This window comes from Camponotus floridanus, unplaced genomic scaffold (genome assembly GCF_003227725.1).
Source record: "Camponotus floridanus strain SB8 unplaced genomic scaffold, Cflo_v7.5 scaffold29, whole genome shotgun sequence".
In the NCBI taxonomy this organism is placed as follows: domain Eukaryota; kingdom Metazoa; phylum Arthropoda; class Insecta; order Hymenoptera; family Formicidae; genus Camponotus; species Camponotus floridanus.
Genome location: NW_020229425.1, coordinates 572,594 through 593,872, shown reverse-complemented (window position 1 = coordinate 593,872; position 21,279 = coordinate 572,594). Strand labels below are relative to the sequence as shown.

At 41.0% G+C, this 21,279-nt stretch overlaps 1 protein-coding gene across 10 annotated transcripts in view; it reads left to right on the top strand.

Moving 5' to 3' along the window:
• Positions 1 to 17,214, top strand: part of LOC105253985 (RNA-binding protein Musashi homolog 2) — a 128,436-nt gene extending 111,222 nt beyond the window's left edge. For all 10 annotated transcript variants that reach the window (XM_025409896.1, XM_025409902.1, XM_025409900.1 and 7 more), the window contains 2 exons: positions 6,956 to 7,196; positions 8,686 to 17,214. In XM_025409896.1, the coding sequence (XP_025265681.1) occupies positions 6,956 to 7,196; positions 8,686 to 9,576 (1,132 nt within the window). In that variant the 3' untranslated portion in view covers positions 9,577 to 17,214. The remainder of the gene's footprint in view (positions 1 to 6,955; positions 7,197 to 8,685) is intronic.
• The last annotated feature ends 4,065 nt before the right edge of the window (positions 17,215 to 21,279 follow it).

Sequence of the window (21,279 nt, the reverse complement as noted above, 5' to 3'; positions counted from 1 at the left end):
TTAATCGCAATTAGTAGCTGGTATCGAACGCGCACATAACGAAAGAGACAGAGACTACAACGCGTAATTGCAAAACTGAATTTTACACCTTTCATTTTATTCCATCTTTTTTTTAATTAATTATTTTTCGCGATAATTTTTTCACGCGAATCACTAGCCAGTCGGCGAAATACATCCCTCGTGAATTCTCCGTCTATTTGGGTATCGATCTCGCGCACAGGCGAGTAGACACATTCGACCTCCACCGAAACTATATTACAAGAACTTGTGACCTTTCTCTGGTTTCGACTTTTGATCGGATCTTTTTTTTTTTTCACGCCGATGATCGATGACGGTCGAAAAGCTCGTTCGGGGCTCGCGGCGAATTAGCGTTTTTTTTTTCTTTCTTTTTTAAACACGCTACGATACGTTATTACTCGACGAGGGGGGTCACTGCGCGACGATAACGCGCAGGAATATCCGCGGACGCGCTCCGGCCATTTTGCGGGCTATAGGCACAACGTAGATGCGTCCCGATAACGAAACGCCTCTGTCATTGCGTGATTTGTTATTCCTGACTGGACGAACTGGTTTCACCTGCGATATCGAGCCAGTCGCGAGAATGATCCCGCTATTCTTCAACAGCGACTCCCGCATTTAAAGTTACAGGGAAGGAGAGGAAAGAAAAAGAAGCTGTCGACGAGAGATGAAGTGAGCTGGCGACGAGAAAAGAGAATCCTTCAATCGACCAGGGTGACGAGCAGCCGCGCCTCTCGGGGGCTTCTTTATCGACTGGAAATACCATGGCGTGTCCACGCTGGCGATTGTATGAGCCTCGCGACTTTTTCATAATCCTTTCTCTCGAGGGATCGAGGCGACGTGGCACAAGTAGCTGAGACCCCGGGTATTTCCGCGCGATAATCCACCGTCGTCGTCGTCGTCGTCGTTTGCAAAATCCCTCATCCGTGTCGCCCCACTGGCTTCTTCACCTTCTTCGCCTTCTCCCTGCGATCGCGACGAACGTCGAACACCGATCGACGACGTGTATTTAGATGATATAACCGGGACACACTTTCCACATTGATGAGAATCGATGACGATGAGAAAAACGGGAGGTAGGCCACCAGGACGAGGACAATGTCCCATCACACCAGTAACTCTTTAAAGGCGTACTGCTGTGACAGGACAATATCCCCGGCCGATGGGTTGATTTCTCGCCCCGGATATCTTGCCTTCTCGACCGCGGTAGATAGGTTGATACCGCGCTCTTCCTTTGCTGCTCTCTCTCTCTCTCTCTCTCTCTCTCTCTCTTCCTCGGTCTCTCCCTATCTCTGTCTATCCCTATCGAATCTCCCTCTTTTCTCTTCCCGCAAGTGGTGATTCTCGGCTGCGACCGAGTCGAGCGGGTTGCCGAGCGAGATATGGCGGCCGGCGAAAAACACCCCTTTGCGAAGGCCGTATCATTCGGTCGAGCGTCCCGACGGCACTGCGTCGCTCGGTGGCGGCGGCGCCTCCGCACCCTCTCCCCGTCCACCACCCACCCACCCCCACTAGGACTGGGGCTCTCCGAGCCTCTCCTACTCTCTGTGGGGGAAACTCGCCCCCTTCGTCTTCGACTCTCGCTCGCGTGTGATGCACGCATGCGCGAGAGACGGGGAGAAAATTCGCGCGTGTATGCGCGTGTGTGTGTTCGTATATATATCGGCACAACGGGAGAAATAAGGGGGATTCAGGGCGCGGAGAAGAATAGCGCTGGCGCGAGAGGGGAACCGAGAGTACAACCCCTCGACGTTGCTGGGGGCGGACGCGGAGACTGCTGCTGCTGGGATGTCTGGCGATACTGAAAATACTGGAACTACACACGCTCTTTCACTATGCCAGCCGCTACCCTTCTGTCCAGCCTTCTCATGTGTATACATATATACATACATTTATATATATATATATATATATATATATATATATATATATAGTAGTAGTTGTGTGTGTGTATCTTTGCATGCATATGTATGTATCACTCCCTTCTCCCTGTCTCTCTTTTGTCTCTTTTTTTTCTTTCTCTATACATTTTTTTGTCTCTATCGTTTGCTTTTACACCTGTACGCTTCGTCCTGGTATCTCGTTGAAACGTGTAAGACGATCGAGGTCATCGATGGAGAAAGGAGGAGAAGCACAGGGATAGGACTTGTTTGCTTCGTGGACATTTGTGAATTTGATAACGCGCGTTTGATCGGCTCCATCGAACCTACGATCATGTATTGTCCCACGGGACCGATTTATTTATCCGGATGAATGTATATAAACCATAAGCCGATTTCTCTCGATAACGATGCGGCTTGATTAAACAATCAACGAGCCGCATCCAGCCAACCAGCTGATTGCTCAATCGCATTCCGCTGAAGCCGCGTTAAACGTTTTTTAATCTCAGTTTACGGGGTGATATCTCAATTTCGCGACGTTCGATAACCGCAAAGCGCACAAGAGAGGAAAATTCAATCTGCGCAACGCGAAAATTATTATTTTGCAACGCGAGTTTAAATCCGCAAAACAATGAGCTAACGACCCGATAACGAGAGCAAGCAAAATGCATGGATGTCGTTATCGTTCAACGAGGGAGCGCGAAAAACGTGAAAATCCGCGGAAGTTCCAAAGATCGATAAAACTCGTTCGTCGATGAGAATGATGCGGATCCACGAGTTTCTTCAAGCTTTATTCTATGGCATTTCATCGAAATATATTCCCAGTGGATGTCCCATTGATCGATTTCCCTCTTCTGGACTAAACGGGAGACAATCGACAAGAAAATAAATCTCCGAAATAACTTCGTCTTAAGAAACGACATTTTGAGTATTGACAGATAAATCAACAATTCAACAATTGTGTGCGTGTCATTTGATGATAAATGGCGGGGAAAACGCGAACTTGATACATCCTCAAACCGTTTTTCCCGACCTGCATCTTTCTAAGTAAAAAAAAAAACCTGTCTGCGGGAATTCTCCGATATCGACGCCAATAAACGTCTCTCTCGAAGAAGAACTGGAGAGGAAATGAAGAGGGAACGAGGGAAAAGAAAGAAGGAGTTTAATAATCACGTCGAAGAAAGGGAGAGACGAGAGAGGTGGACGACGATGGACGGCGTCGTAAGACGTTTTCCGCGCCGAGGCCGATCCACGGGGGCTTTTTCGGGGGTGGCAGGGTAGAAGAGAAGGAAGGAAGGAAGAAAGAAGTGAGATGGGGGTTGTCGACAACATGACCGAGCCGAGCGGAGCCGAGCCGAGCCGAGCGGAGCGGAGCGAAGCCGAGAGGATCCGCGCGAGGGGTGGGTGTATTGATCCACCAGCTGCGCGTTCTCGTCGGCGTCACCCCCTCCTACCCCATCCCACCCCGCCGCGCCACTCCCAACCCCAAACGACTCGCTCGTTTCGCTTCGACCCTCCCGGCTCTCCCTTTCTCTCTCTTCCTCTCGCTTCCTCTCTCTTCCTCTCTCTTCCTCTGTCTCTTCCTCTGTCTCTTTCTCCCTCGCTGGAACCTTCCGCTTCACCTCGCGTTCTCCATCTTGCTTCAACAACCCCCCCGCGACATCCCCTTTGCAGCGCGCATGTCGACCATGCCGCTCGCGGCGATATATCCGAACCGGGCTAACGCGCAGCCATCTCTCTCTCCCGCGTTCCCCATCTCTATCTCTTTCTCCCTCGTTTCATCCACCTCGTAACGGCCACCGCCGCCGGTGCTGGTGAATGTACGACGCGTTGTGTGGATCCTGAGGGAAAAGGCACCGCGCGACGGGCATGGTATATATCTCCGGTTAGATATACACGAACGAAACGACCGTAGTTTCTCTCTTACGTTACGTTCGCGTATCTCTCTTGCGAGATCCTCCAACCACCTTGGATGGTGGTGTGGTATTGGTTTGTTACGCTCTCTCTCTCTCTCGCTCTTGCTCTCTCTCTCTCTCTCTCTCTCTCTCTCTCTCTCGCTCTCTCTCTCTCTCTCTCTCTTTCTTTCTCTCTCTCTCTTTCTCTATAGAATATGAGATCTCTGACCGAGAAAGGAGGATGTGTAACGATCCATCGGGATGTCTATCCGCGAGGATTGCCTTGCTTTATGGCGGACAGCAACGCGACATGTATAATAACATTATAATAGTATGTAACGTAAAGTCGTTCCATTCGACTTGAAGGTTTGGCGTTCGATTTGGAAAATTACAACGAGAGCAATTTACCGATTACAGGGAAGGGAGTGAAGCATATTCGATTTTTCGGCGCGATCGACATAGCTGTTGCATTCGCAAAACGCAGTTCAATCGTAACGTGAATTATTTAGCGACAACAAATATAAACGTAGTAGGCAAGGAAACGATAACGCGATAATCAATATAATTGTAAAAATAATTAATACAAGTTAAGGACGATGAGGTACAGAATCACCGCCGCAGAATTGTGTGCCTCTCCCCCTGTCCTGCTTGAAAAGTACACAGGATACGTATCAATTATCTATGCGGCTCTTAATTAATTGTTTTAAACGATTGTTTTGCACGATAATTAACCAGACATTGGCGCGTTCACATTCTCTCTAATTGTCTTTAATAATAAAATATAAATATATTTAGAGTCACTATTGGTTGGACATTTATTATAAAAAATAAGATGAGTAAATATATTGCGTTTTTTCACGAGGTTATCGATTATTCCGTGGCTTGACCAAAAGCAGAAGAGCAAGTGTGTATATATATTCTGTTTTAGATCTAGAATCTTGTTTTATGAAATAGCATTTTTCTACAATAATTATAAAAATTTCATCATCTATGATATCGTAGAAATTTAAAAAAAATATATTTTGGAAATTTTTATGATTACTATAGATGTAAAAAATTCTATTTAATTTAAAAATATATATTTTTCTCCGTAAGAAAATATTTTTTTTCTGAAATTTTCACAATATCATATTATTGTTTCATCGAAAAGAAATATTTTTGAAATGTTACTATAAACATAGAAAAGAATTCTTTAATATAAATTTTTTTTAATATAAAAAAATTTATAATACAATGTAAATTTTTTATATAATTATTATAATTATATAATATATTTTTTATTAATATAAATTTTTAATATAATTTTTAATATATATTTTCTTAATCTAAAAAAATACTTAAAAAAATTTTTTTACGATATCGTAGATGAATAAGAAATGAATAAGAGAAGCATTTTATAGACAATTTACCTTTAAGGAACGAGGATTTCGCAGATCGTAAAATCTCGGTACAGACGGGATCTCGAATCTCTGATAATCGGTCAGCCTAAAAGACGAGAAATTCTTTTTTGCGCTTATTCAATGAAAGGATTTGTAAAGTGTTATTGTTTTTAAATGTAATCAGTGCGCGCTTTTGTTTTCATTAGGAAATTTATATTCGCTCCTTTTCAACAAGCGGACAGTTGCTCAATAACACGATATAAGTAAAAGTTAGTATGTAAAATAGAACTAGGTTCCAAGGCCGTTGGCCTCTCGACAGACGACACAGTGACCGTAACACATTATCGTTATACATAGATTGTTTTCAGAAATAGACAAATTGAGTGCTATTTTTGGGTTTTACTGACGTCTGATGTCCTACTTCGCGAAATGGCATATATTATTTCTACCGCGCGATATGAGATCTTTTTTTTTATTTTACGGTATCGAGAGAAAAGTTGAGGTAGCATTGCAAGAAACTTACTGAACGTCAATCGTGGTAACAAACAATCTATGGTATGCCATGAATGGTATGGCGAGCATCACGCAAGTTGATACGAAGGCGAGCGGTATTAACTGAAACAGAAAAAAAAAATTATGTACGAGCGCACAAACTCTTAATAAAGCTGTCGATATTTGTCAGATGCTTATCGCCCTCCGCACGAATGCTTTCCCCACAAACTTATAGTTATATGATAAGTTGTCACAGCTGTTGTGCAGTGAGATGTAATCGCGCACGAATATTATTTAGTCAATTATATTTAACGCAAGTGTTTCGTTAATTTAGCGTAAATCCTTGCATAAAATCTCTCCTGGGGGAGATGGACAATTTGAAATGTTTGTTAGGAAATAAAAAAAAATAGTAGAAGTTTTTTTTTGTAGAAAATGTTCCTGCAAAAAATTATTAAGAATCTAGTCTACACTAGCTGTATGAAAAATTAATAACTTTTGAGAATTTTTTTTAAAGAATATTAGAAATTTATCTTTTTGACGTTTTCACATGTTTTTATTGATGTTGAAATAGTAAGTTAGTACATTTTAAATCTTATATTTTTTTTTTTTTAATATAAATTTCTGTTGTAAAGTGTTCGATGTAACAAGATTGCTTTTTCTATATAATTGAAATGAATAAATTTACTTTAATCCATTCGGTTTTATTTTATTACTGAATTTTATTAGAGAAAATTAAAAAATAATAAAGTAGCATCATTTAAAAATTATATATTTTAATTTTGCTAAAATTTATTCATGTCTTTAAGATAAAAAAAATATTAATTTCTTAAATTCTATTATTAATTTATTTCCTAAAAAAAGTGTCTTCTAAAAAAGTTTTTTCTAAAAAAGAATTAAAATTATTGCGTCCGTAAATTCAAGATACTTGTCACATCCGCTTTGAAAACATTAATACATTAATAAAAAAGGAAAAATCTGGACTCTCTTATTTGCCATTTTTGTCAGTAATTATTATTATTACTTTCAGCCAATTTTATTGTTACATTTGAAAACGTTTCGAAAAAAACGCACTTAAAGTTTTGCAGATCCATTTAAAGACACCGCGGTAATCCATTTAAAGAATTTTTCAATAAAAATTTAAAAGACATATTCTTTAGATATCAAACTTCCAGAAGAAGATCGATTTTTTATCCTCTAAAGTACTAGGCTTTTAATGGTACTTGGCGAGTCTCATACAACAGTAACTCCTTGATGCTTCCTTCTCTAACGATTTATCTTTGATTATTCGCAGCGCCGGCATGGAGGCGACGAACGGCGCGATCGAGCACGACTTCCACAACACGCTGGTGCCGATAAACGGTAGCCACTCGGGCAGCTCCGGCAGGAGTACACCAAACGGCGGAGACCCGGCGCCGGGAAAGCTCTTCGTGGGCGGCCTCTCCTGGCAGACAAGCAGCGAGAAGCTGCGGGAGTACTTTGGCATGTTTGGCACCGTCACCGACGTCCTCATCATGAAGGATCCGGTCACACAGGTCGGTCCACCTAATCCCGAGCATAACTCTCGGCTTGCTCGCCCGATCAATTACGGTTTTATAGTCTTGTTGTACGAGGCTGTTTGACACTTGACCAACGTTCTTGTGTTAAATATTTCTAGGCCGATTTTGTCGACTGAGAGGATCCAAGCACCCTCAAAATTATTTGTCAAAAATCTACATGGGCGAATTACGTTCTTTAATTTTCTTAAGAGGGAGTTTTTGTTACTTTTAAATTTGTTTAATGTTCAAAGAGTTTTAAATGTCTCGCCATGTCAATTTCCTAGAGTACATTTTCGATGATTAATAATGGCGTACGTTGCTTCGATTAAGTTCGCATTGTTTAGTTATTACGAAAAAAAACAGCCTCGTACACGCAAGTTGCCCACGCGTTTCCAAATCGCGTTTCTATGCCGCGCCAGATTGATTTTGCCACAAACGATTTCCGGGCCCACCCCGACTCTCGTGCATTGCGGGGTACGGCCGCGAAGAAGTCGCGAGAGAAAGGAGTTTTTACCTCGACAGGATTCGATGCACCAAGCAATCTCTCCTTCCACTTTTTGCACGAAACTATATACGTAGTAGACCGTAGTAGATGAAAAGTTGTACTAATCGGTGTAATTAATTGCTGATATAAAGTATCAAGAGAAGAGAGTAGATTGTATTAGGTATTTATTAATCGCATTATATTTTTAAAAAAGGTGGGGAAAGGCAGTTGCTCTTTATTTCTTTTTTTTTTTCTTTTTCTTGTCGGATTTGCAAGCGGGAGAAAATATCGAATGCGAGTAGACGAACGGAGATTTCGCGTACGAGAGGGTGGGGCAGAGAAAAAGATGTAATACGTATATACATATATATATATATATATATATTATACATATCAGTAGCTCCTTAACGTTCGTAATGGATTTGAGTCTTATCGCAGTCTTTGTTTCACGTAACATTAGAATGTTTGTCTTAAACATTGGCTTGGACAGTCTTGCATGCAAATGGTAGTTTGGTAGCACTAGTTAACCGTTCATAACAAGAGCTACGAGATCACCAACGACAGGATAAAGATGAGGATAATTTCGCACGAAATCAGGAAGCGGATCTTACATTCGGATCGAAACCGCTACGGATTAGGAGAAGACGAAGGGACCAGTTTTGGTGATCATTCTAGCAAGCTAGAAATCGATAAATGCCCGACAAACGATTTCTGCAAAATAAGCCCTCTATTATATTTTGTTTCGAAGGATGAATAAATTCAGCGTCGTTATATCTGGATCGCGAAATGATGTTTCACATGATCACGAGAACTCGTTCCAATTCGTCAGTCTTGCGATAAGTCGAGCGAAGGTGGAGATAGACGCGGTCGTCCCTCGATGAGTCCGGATGTCGGAGCGGTTTGATCGCGAGAGCGAGAGAGAAACAGTCTCAGGAAAGAGGGGCGGGACGCAATAGACGGTCCATGTGCATCGTGCCGGTTTCTCGGCTTGTTCGGTTGCAGCGTAGCCGCGGTTTCGGCTTCATCACGTTCGCCGAGCCCGGTAGCGTCGACAAAGTCCTCAAGTGTCCCATCCACACCCTGGACGGCAAGAAGATCGATCCGAAGCACGCGACGCCGAAGAACCGCGCGAAACAGGCCAATCGCACCAAGAAGATCTTCGTGGGCGGTGTCAGTCAGGACACGAGCAGCGACGAGGTCAAGGCCTACTTCAATCAATTCGGCAAGGTGGAGGAGACGGTGATGCTGATGGACCAGCAGACCAAACGACACCGCGGCTTCGGCTTCGTCACGTTCGAAAACGAGGACGTCGTCGACCGCGTATGCGAGATACACTTTCACACCATCAAGAACAAGAAGGTCGAGTGCAAGAAGGCGCAGCCCAAGGAGGCGGTGCAGCCGGGCGCTCTCGCCCTCGGCAAACGGGTGGTCCTGGGCGCCCTCGGCGTGCGGCTCGCACCGCAACCGCCGCTGCCTGTCGCTGCGGCTGCCTCGCAGCTCGTCGCGGCGCAGGCGCAGGCCGCGCAGGTGCAGGCAGCCGCAGCCGCGGCAGCGGCGGCGCAGGTGCAGAACGCGGTCGCGGGTTACGGCAAGCTGTTTGCCGCTACCGGCGGCTATCCGGCCCTCTCCGCGTATCGATACGCGCCGTATCCGATACCGGCCGCGGCAGTAGCGGCGGCCGCGGCTGCCGCGGCGCCAGCCGCACCCGCGGCACCGGCGCCGAACCACGGTGCGGCTGCGGCCGCGGCTGCAGCCGCGGCAGCGGCGACGTCACCGGCCGCTGCCGCGGCGCCCGGCAATCCCTATCAGGGCTACTCGCTCACCAACGTCGACATGTCGAGCTTCCAGGGCGTCGACTGGGGATCCATGTACGGGATGGGGATGTACGTTTAAAGCGGAGACGTCGCCGCCACGACCTTGGGATCCGGCGAACGAACAAATCCACGTGTTTGTACTCTCCGAGGTCGAATGCCTGCGAAATCACCCCCGCCTTTCCATTCCCTCGATATCGAGGGAATTCAAAGTGTCTCGTGGAGGAAAATGGCCCACCGCTTGCAAAACTGCAGCGACGAGACAATGAAAATACTCTCGACGAAGATAACTTCCGACTTGATGCTTCCGATCGCCATTTCATTGGTCGTTCTCGCATCACCGGTAAGCGACGCTAGTAGGGATGATGGATTCTTCGATACTTTTGTTACGGGATGAAATCATACACACACACGTACACGTACACTCACACATACACACGTGGAAAAGCTTACAAGCGGAACGGATCCAATAAAGAAAGCTGAAATTTCAATCGTTTCGTACTCGAGCGAAAAGCAAAGATTGTCAAGGGAATAAACGATCTCTCGGGTGAAAGTGACGACTAGAATTAGGTGCGCGAGGCGAAGCTCGTAAGATCAGATTGAAAGGATTATATTGGATTGTTTTTCCAAAACGAACATTTTTTTGCGTTTAACGTCATACTTAATTATTTAATTTATTTAGAGCGTCGCGCTGAGGATCGAGGCTGATGAGCCTCATTACGTGTTATTATTTTTTCAGATCCCATTTGTCTTTCGTTATCGCGTCTCCGATTCATATCCATTTCTCACGATCACAAGTCATTGCGTATACTTTGGTTCCTATTTAGATTAACGCGTTATAGACTTGAATCGCGCCTCATCTATGCTCGTTATGTTAATCAACGCGATCCATTAGCGATAGTCTCTTAGTTTCTTACTTGTTCCCGGCCGTTTTCTGGCCACGAAGCAATAAAAAGAGAAAAATGCGAGAGGCGGTGAACGATTTACTTTCCGCCGCGCAAGGTTCGAGACAAAAAGTTCGCCCGGTTGCCCCCTTACTTCCTCTCTCTTTTTTTTTTACATGTATACATTTTCTCATGTCTCTTGATGATGATGATGATGATGATGATACATGTGCGCATATTCCGCCAAAATACATTGTCGAGTTGCCTTCGCCAGAGACTGAAGTACGAATGCGATGCGTACGAATGAGAGATACCAATCGAGTGAGAAAATAAGACCGATTTTACCCGAACGCGTCTTCAGAGTAAAACACACACCGACCGCTCGGACTCTGTTTCTTCGTCAGCGCGAGTCGAATCGATAGCGAAAGACTTAATGTTAGAGAGACTAGATTCGCGTCAAGTGCCAAACGAACGTAAACGGGCAGGGAGGCATTTCACTTTCTCTCGCTTTGTCTTTATTCCGAGGTCCGAGCGACGACTACAACGACACGACGACGGACTCCTTCACGATCCTCTTCGTCGCATCGCGCTTCCAAGCTCGCGTTTCCTCTCGCATTTCCAGAGGCAACAGGTCACCACACATACAATCCATTTCGCGCGAACGAGCAGACCCTTTCGAGATTACATACGTACGATACACACACGATGAGGAACAACACGAGGGGGACACGTGTACGACTATGTATAATGTATAGATACATATATACACACGTATATATATATATATTTTTCTTCAAATAATGGAAGACAATATTTCTCCGCTCTCCATCGCGTTAAATAAGACTAGCGATACACACACACACAATACATATAATATACACATACACGCGAATGTAATTTGATTAAATTCGAGTCGCGTCGAACAAATAAGACTTTTAGCGATTGTAATCCGCGCAAAGGGATGTATTGCGCTGAATAGTTGTTAAGAAATTGATCGACAGTATCATGCGCACGCGATGTAAGCCGCGAGCGATCGGCGTCACTTAATGAGCTCCTAAGAGAGGACGAGTCGGCAGTTTTATTTAAGTTAATCTTAAGCAAACACACACATACACCTACACCCACACAGATAGCATTATTGATGATAGCGGATATAGATACTTAAGCGAATAACTCGTAACAATAAGTAATACAGGGGGGAGGGCTTTTCCCCCCGGACGCGCGCGCGAGAGACAGATACTTAAGAGATATTATTATATTACGCATCTTTATAAATACACTTAAGAGAACTTGTGCGACTGTACGTTAAACTGCGAGAAACGGGAATTCAAGATTGAGATTAGCTCACGTATAACTCAAGCGATAAATTAGGTATTTAAGTCTTAAGTCGCGTAAGTTAAGGCACTCGTGAGGAAGGTATTATTAAAAAGATATTTGTGCGAGAGAGTATGTGAGAGAAAGAGAGACAGATATTTAATTTATACGCCCCGAGATCGACTCGCCGCGACAAGTATTCAAGTTTAAATGTGTCTTTGCGACGATTTGCGCCAGCTTGTCAAACTCTCGTGTAAATACGCGAAGTTTCCTCCAATCGATATCTATCCCGTCCCTTTTACATTTTTTTTTGCTTTATTTTAATTATTTAAATTATTCGTTAAAGCGCAATGCAGCGCTTGAAATTGTCGATGTGTCTTAGTTCGTAAGTTTCTCAAGTGTTGTTTCGCGCGACCGTAGATTCGCCGCGCGATATTCGCTTAATTTATTTTCTTTACCTCTAGTTTTTTTTTTATCTCGTACATTACCGATAGTCTGTAGGAATATCAAGTGCATGTATGACAGGGGGAGGGGGAGAAGGGGCGTTTGGTTCGCCCGAATGATCTCATTTCGTCGATCGGTGTCGACGAGTATTTCGCGAATATTTTCAGTAGTTTCTTTCCGGATGGGATTGGGAGATGGAATTTAGATGAGAGAGGGTCGTCGTCGTCGGCGGGACGAACACGGGGCGTCTTCGACGAGGAGTCGTATGTAGGATGTGAGAAATTTCGAGCAATAAGCGATTGACTCAAACTTTAAACTACACTATTATTATACGAGTATTATTAACGAAAATACAAAATGCGTCGGCGCCTTTGCGCGCGTAATCGATAGATGAGATAATCTCCTAGGTATATAAATATACGAATACTCGAGATGCGAAAGGATTTGGATAATAATAAACGAGCGATAAAGCGAGGGAAGGATCCGAGAGCGTTGGGGATTGGGAAGGATCTCCGATCCTTCCGAAACAAGTAATATTCTCTAGTGATACTACACATATATATATACTTTAATATACATATATATATATATATGAACAAAAAAATATATAATTATATACATACACACCGTAATGCTAAGGATAAACAAAAAACTCGCGAGTGATATTTATGACGTATTAAGGGGATATATTATACAAAAGTAAGAACGAAAACGTTCAGAGAGAAACAAACGGGACGAACAATGGACGAGGAGACAGTAGACGCGAAAAATGAGAAGATCGCAGTTTTCATTCTCGATAGACACTTCTGCGGACCCCGCTTTCCTCCTCCGTCTTCGGTCCATCATATCTCTCCTCCCATTTCTCTCTCTCTCTTTCTCTCTCTCTCATTTTTCTTGCTCGCGGGCGCGAACATTTTTTCTAAGTGAAAATAAAAAATTTTTCGAGAACATCTGTTTTTTTTGTATTATAATATTTTTTTTTTATTAACGGAAGAAGGATAAAGAGAGAGAGAGAGAGAGAGAGAGGCTCTGTTCGGGGCTGTTTTCCCGAGGAGATTTTTCGAGCCGGTGTCGTCGAACCATCGTACGCGTTCTCCCGATGTATTTATTTTCAAAGTTGCCTTCTGGAAGCGAAGAAATTCCGCGACGGACGCTCGCGAATGCTCGACGATTCCGCGAAATTTTCTCGAAGATGCGAGAATCGGGGGCAATTTCGGCGAGTTCAAATTTTCGACAACAAAAGGTAAAATCCTTCACCTGTAGATCCACACTCGAGAAATCTTTTCGAGAGATTTTTTCGCGGTAAAAATCGACATTTTTTTGATCTCGCCGAAATCTGCCCTGTTTTTTTCAAAACTCTGGTTGCAAAAAATCCCTAGTATCCCTACCTAGTTTCTATACAGCACTGATCAAGAGTATTGCATTACTTATTGTTAGAAAAGCAGGAAAATCGTTACTTTAATGTAATAGAAACATGTATAAATATTATCAACTTATATTTTATTCTTTACATGTCGTAAAAATTAAAAATTATAACAAATATTAAATTTTTGAGTCTTCAAAATAACCTTCCTCTCTCAATTATCGAAGCTTAATTCGATAAGACTATCGTGGGACGAACTTTGTAAAAGAATCGAAAAAAATGTAACCTGTATTCAGTAACAATTTAAAAAAAAAAACTCATTGAATGCAGAGGGAAACTATTTTGAAGGATCAGAAATTCAATATTTAGGTCAGGTTGCTCGTTATGATTGAAATAATAGTAATAAAATATAATTTGATAATATTAATATAAGTTTTTTCTTTCATTGAATAACATCTACCTTGTGTTCACAAGCGATGCAACACTTTTGACCGGTATTGTACGTTTCCATTACGGGTCGAAACAAGCCTCAATCGTCCCGGAGAAGCGCGATTCTCCGGACGGATCGTCATCGAGACTGCAAATCGAGGACTGTCCCTCGGGTATCTCGGAAATTGGACGATGTATCGTTAAATAATAACGGCTCGCGATTTACTCTACTCCTGTCGGCTCGACGAAGATGGAAGGGTTACTCGTAAAATTTCTCAGCAATAAATTTAGCCGTACGAGTCGCGAAACATCAAAGTCTCGGACGTTTCCCTGATCTGTTCATTTCGGAAGTGTCTCATCGTCAGTTATCCCGACGAGAAGAGAAAGAGAGCGGGAGGGAGGGGAAAAAGAAACGCGATAATTTGACCGAGCGCACCCTCTGTGACGATTTTGCAATCTTATCAGCGAACCGTTATGAGCTGTAATAGGGAATCTTCAATCCGATATTGCTTTCGCATAAACTCTCGCGACAAGTTAATATCGCACACATGTCAATTCGTTCCGCGACGCGCGAATTATTCCTTGCATTTTGAATATGCAATTATAATTAAATCATAAGTATGTAAAGCCTCATAATCATATACGATCGATATATAGATCGAGGGATGTAGTCTAATCCATTATAGCCCATAACGTACGGTGTATTGTAACGTCGTTGAGATGCGTTGCAAACAAGTCTTAAGACGTCGAGCACTAGAGACGAGATCGATCGTGGCTTCGGTAAAGCAACCCTTTACAGGGCAGCAAGGGTCGATAATTTTTTAGACAAGCTGATTAACATCCACGCAAAATACTGCTTTATTTTACAAGATTCGTGTGCTAATTTTTTTTGCAACCACAATTATCCCTATAAAGGGTTGGGGACTCGTGTCTGCTGATAATCTCGTCTCGTGAATCTCGCGGGTTGTCGCGTATTTTCGTTCTCCGGCAATTTTCAGCGTCAATGTGAAATCATCGTCATCGTCGACGGTGACAGATAAGTTCCACGATTTTCGCGCGGCGAAAATCGAGTCTCTCTCGCCTTGTCTGGTGTTTTTACCTCTAATATCTGCCCAATGACACCGTCATTGTCGAGGAAAAAAATATCACCACGGTGAAAGCCATCTCTCTCTTCCGATTAGCACAGCTCCTCCTTCCGATCCTTTCGATCTTTCCCGATTTGGTCCAGTTCCACGTAACATCCCTTAGTATATATGTATATATTATATATATTATATATATTATATAATGTATAATATATGTAATATATATTTTGTATCTCAGTCTGACAATTGTGTATCTCATATACATATATACATATATATATATATATACATATTGCGAATGTTGTTAGTAATTATTAGCGTAGCTGGTATTTTTTGATGAGCGCTCTAACCATCACTAGTTGTGTATGAAACGTAGGTGAAGCATGCTGGTTGAAATATCTTTCCCCCTAATCGTCTCATATCCACCTTTTTGATTCTCCTCCGAAACCTCTTCCTCCCCCCCCCTCCCTCCTCCGTCTTCCGCTTTTCTCATTACGATCCGTTTGCACTTCCGCTTTCCCGTCGACACGAACGTCATTGCTCGAAATATATTCAAGAGAGAAGAGAATAAAAGAAAAAAAGAAAAAAAAAAAGAAAAAAGAAGCCTCACGATTCTCTATCGCTTTTTTTCTCGTTGAATCAAATCTTCTCGTTTAATTACGCGATTAGAGCAATTTTGTTATCCCGGATATTAATTCCTCTTTGCCTCTCGTGTAATTTTTTTCGTGCAAGATTCAATCGGTCAACACTTGTCGACGAGATATTTTTAACTTTTGCACGACAACGAACAATCCTTGGCTTTACTATTTTCACTTCGAGTCTTCCGGGCATCTCCCCTTCCCCGCGCCTAGTTACTTAATTTCCCCCTTCCGTGCAAATTTCCCAAGCAACCTTCGCCCGACTGTGGAACATTACGGACAAAAACCGAGAAATTGTCTGACGAAAGATCGATACTTATATGTACATATGTGTGGGAAAGAATCTAAGAAAGGAGAAGCGAAAGAGAAAGAGTGAGAGTGAGAGAGAGAGAGAGAGGGAGAGAAAGGAAGACGGAGAACGAAATCGAACTGTGTAATGTATGTACATGCAAACATACGCACGTCCCTCTTAACACTCCCAACGTCTTAATTGCGTAAGCGCTGATATACTCGATACTCGAATCGCATTACTATTATTACTGCTATTCATTATCATTATCGCCATTATCTCACAATTATTATTATTATTACTATTATTAATATTCTTGATTACTATTATTATTATTATTATTATTATTATTATTATTATTACGCATCAGCATCATTATTGTGCTTGTCATTATTATTACGATTATAATTATTATCATTATTATTAGCGACTCTTACAAAACACACACACACACACACACACACACACACATACGTGTTCTTTATATTCGTACCAACACGTGACGCATCGCGTGCGTGCCCGCGAGTCGCGGCTCTCTTAAATGTTCCCTTAATTTATCCCGCCACTTTGTGTTATCGTTTATTAGATTCTTACGTGCCAGCCACACACGTGCGTGCCATAAAGGGGATAATTGTTGGGTTCCTATTGAAATATAAAAACGCGCGTCGCGACGCAAGCCAATTCGATCGCCAATCGAAAGGAGGAAGAGGAAAGAAAGGCGGGAAAGGGGGTTCGCCATGCAAAGTCACCCCGGGGATGGAGGCGACGATCGATCACGGGGGCTCGTACTCTCTCCTCTCATCCCATCGTTCATCCAAAAAGTCGCCAACTCTCGGTTTCTTCCCCCCCCCTCCCTCCCTCCTCCCTTCAGATCAGTTGTAACGTATTGGCGATGCCAATGTAAACGTTCGGGCTCTTCTCCATTTTATATCGCATTTCCGTTTTGTTTGCCCCCTTTCTTTCCTCCGTTCGCTTATCTGGGCCTATCTTATCTCGATCGGGCAAGGGAAAGAAAACCGATTATCCGGCGGCGATTATTTTGACGTTTGCGTCCGAGCGCGTGCGCGATGCATACGACCACATACACGTGCACACATAAATGCATATAAACGTACACGCATACTAGACAGGAAGATATACGACGCTAACGCAAGAGTACGCTAGTTGGCGCACGCCAAGAACGACAGCAACACGAACGAAAACGTAACGTAAAATTAGTATAGGTTGATGCCTAGAAAAAAAATTGCCAATAAAGTAGTCGTTTAAAACTTGTAGCTAACCTCTATTTGTGTATCTCTCCTTTGTATCTTCTCACTTGCCCCCCCCCCTCGCCCCCCGCCCTTCCCCACCTTCTACTTTCCTTCCAGTCACCCATAGCTATAAATCTCCCCAGAAATTTCCTCCATCCGTATTTGCGATCCCCCCCTCTCACCTTGTAATTTATTATTGATAAACCTCGTATCTTTCTTGCCTAACTTGTTGGCAAAAAGTAATTACGTTGGTGCTGTATATATATTTGATTATTCTATCTTACTTATTATATACGTTTATTTGTTCCTTCTTACTGTCTATTTAGTCGAATATATATATATATATATATATATATATATATATATATATATCATACATACATGTGTACATATACATACATATATGTATGTATGTATGTATTACTTAGCGTATTATATACATTGTACAATATCGGCCTTCTTATTACTATTCCTCGTAATTATAATCATTGTTTTGAATTCTTATCACTAACTCGCTCAATCGAACGCCTGTGTTTTACGCCCCTGGTAGAACATGCGCGCCCCGCGGGGGTGGCAACCCGCCCTGATTGGCTAATTAATATTAAATCGTAATTATAGTCTCGTTAACCCCGCTGGGCGCTCGTTTCGAGCCGCTCTCTGGTTGGTCCAAAAACAAGGGTTAAAAATTATTTCCCCGGAATCCGAAACCTCCGAATAAGAAAAAAATGAAAGTTTCGAAATATGAAAATTTTCACATCATTTTAATATGTTGCAATATCAATTTTTTTTTTACATATAAATTATATGAATCTAATATTAATTGATTTTTTTCTCATTTTTTTCCCGAGAAATATAATGTTATTTTCTAATATAAATTTTACAAATAGTTATAAAATTAAAATAATTTCTATAGAATTAAAATTTGAATTTTACATAACTCGTATCATAAAAGTTATATTTTGTGCTTTAATTATCTGATGATTAGTAATGGATATTTTTTGATTTCTCTGTTGAAATTGATAGTAATATAAATTAATGTATGATTTTTATGTATGATGAGATGATGTAAAATTCTTTTAATAGCTAAATTTATCCCCTCGTGGCGTTGTACCTTTAAAATATTACCTTTAAACTAGTTTGTTGAAGATACATCTTCTTGGATTTTTGATCATGACTTTTCTCTCTGAAAGTTTATACTCCTCAAATGTATGAGAAATATCAAAAACTCATGCAGATCTCGTAAAGAAGAATATTACATTTACTTCAATAACGTCAGCCGACTTTCAACTTTGGTATCACTTGTTGCTCTATTTGCTGTTCCGTGTGTAAAGAGGATTACTGAGGTGCACCCCATATAGCATCTTCAGCCACAGCTTCCTCTATAAGACTCTTCCTCGACAATGTTGGAAAAAAATTATCATTTTCCTCGCGTATAATTTTCTAAGTTCTTATGATTTTATGATGAAATTTTAAGTTTAAAATCTGATCAGAGAATCCAACCGAATATACAATTTCGTTATCCAATGTTGAAGCTTTTTTTGCTAAATGCCATTTGCATTCGTTAATTATGGAAAAATTACAAGTGTCATATTTTTGTTTCTTAATGAAAAATTAGACTTTAAATTATTTGAAGAATTTTTGAGAAAGTTATACGATGATATTTTGGAATAATTCTGCACATGTTGACTGATAATATGATGACGCATACGAGATCATGATTATTACAATTAAGGAGATTCAATCGAAGAGAAAGGTTGCTCGAAAGTTTCCCCATGTCTGTTTCGGCCAACCAGGGAGTATCGCCCACGTTTTTTTCTCTAGATAGCTATCTTGATGATTATGTCTCCCGTTTCCCTGCCACCCCTTACGCTTCTTAAGTGGTTTAAAACAGTCGGCGAATTTGTTGTAGCGCATGCATCTTAGCTAGACCACCTCTGGCGCACTCTAATCGGCAAGTAAGAGTATATCTCTCGACGTATATTTTTATTGACGTCCCTTCTTAATTTCCCATTAATTCCTGCGTGAGAATAACGCAGTTAACTAGTTTTTATCTCGTTCTTTCGTAACATTAATACCGATTGCGAGCAAAGAATCATCTTTCTTTTTTGAAAAAAAAAAAAAAAAAAAAAAAGAAAAGAAAAAACAATATAGCTGCAATGAGGTATTGTTTGCATAATACCTATTTCAAAATTTTGCAAAATTTTACTAGTATAAAAAATCACATACATATACATATTTGAAATTGTCTTTATCACGTAAAAATAATTTAATTAAATTTTGCGAATTTAATTAAATCCTGTGTAAAAAATTGCCCCGAATAAACCGTTAATAAAACCTTGATGAAAATTAAATTACAGTGAAACAAATGGATATATAATAAAATGTGGAATTAAAATCTCTGAAAGGAAGAAAGGGCGAATATTGGCGCAAATATTGCAACGATATAAAACAGATCTACTTTGTGTTTTATAAAAAAATGTAGAAATAATCGATTTATTATGCTGTACGCAGCTATACGCGTTCCTCACATTGTCGTTCTCTGTCCCAGTTTTTTTTCTCTTTCCTTTTCCCTATTTTCTCCCCTATAACGGGTATAAATAATATGTATCCAATTTCTTTCCCCTTAATAAGTATAAATAATACTGTGTCCATATAGTCAGACGATGCGTACAGTTTTGCTACATAATGTCAAAGTAGATGTGTGTTCTACTAGCTTTTGGAGGCGCGTAGGCGTATTTTTCGTTGTATGAAAAAGTCAGAGATTACCCCTGATACTTTCCATCCCTCAAATCTCACTAACTAATTCTTCACATTCTTTACATTCGATCAGAAAAGCGTCTCTATCGATGGGCGATCTTTTCTTTCTCGCGACGCAAAAATATCCAATTTTCTTTCGATGTAAAAGTTATTTGTCGAAACTTTTATATATTATTTATGGATGATTTATATCTTTCGTGCATACAGGGTGCTTTACATCCAAGGTGTTTTCTTCACGACTTGATATAAAAAATGTCTCAAATAAAATTGATAGAATTTTGAGCTTTGCAACAAGTAGTTACATATTTTTTTTTTTAAACTACTCTTTTTCTTTATGTCAGTTGATTCCTTCTATTATTTTATACATAAAAGTATTGAATAAAATAATTAAAAAATGAATATTTTACGAGATATTTATATACGAGGCAGTTTATGTAAAATTTATGTTGAATTAAAATATAAAATTCTATTCAATTTTTGACCATCCCACCCTTATAACTTTTTACGCCGAATATTGCGAGGAATCGATTTATATAAAAAAATTAGGATAATTCCATTTAAAAAAAACTGTATTGACCTTTGCATAAGCTTGAAAACGATCTTACAATTAGTTAAAATTCAAGATTATCAACTCTTTTCACCTGTTAAAACTCCATCAATTTTACCTGAAACATTTTTGTACAATGCCAAGCTTCGAAGAAAACACCTTAACACTTTATGAAAAACATCATATATATATATATATACGTATGGATTTGTAGGTATGTATTTTTTCATATCGTTGTTGGTAAAGTGTTTATTGCATTTACGAGGAAAATATGATAAGACCTTTCGATTTTGTTTTCACGCGGCAGAAGGTGATCGATTAGCTGTCTAAGGTGAAAACCGTAATTGCGATCCTTAGAATCGAGAAGAGCAGCGGATATAAATGATTCATTATCCGACGTGCAAGAGGATGATGAATCCGCCCATCGGTAGATACGCTTTGCCGATACGATAGCTCCACCACAGCACGGAGAAAGAACTCCTCCAAGTCCCGAGTATATCACTTTAGAGAAGACAGAATGTGAGAGAGAGAGAGAAAGAGAGAATCCAAACTGTTTTCCGAACACAAAAGGAAACAATTTACTCGCGAAGTGACTACGCTTTTCCTTTCGTTATCGTGGTACTTAACGCGAGTACTCGTGTCTTCCTTGGCGATCAAGAGTAGAGACACGATCAGAGAGATCGTACAACATATACATATATATCGTCTTGCCTTTAAAAAAAAGAGTGATCTCACGCGTACATCGCGATCTCGTCAATCTTGTTAATCGTAAGTAGAACAACTAG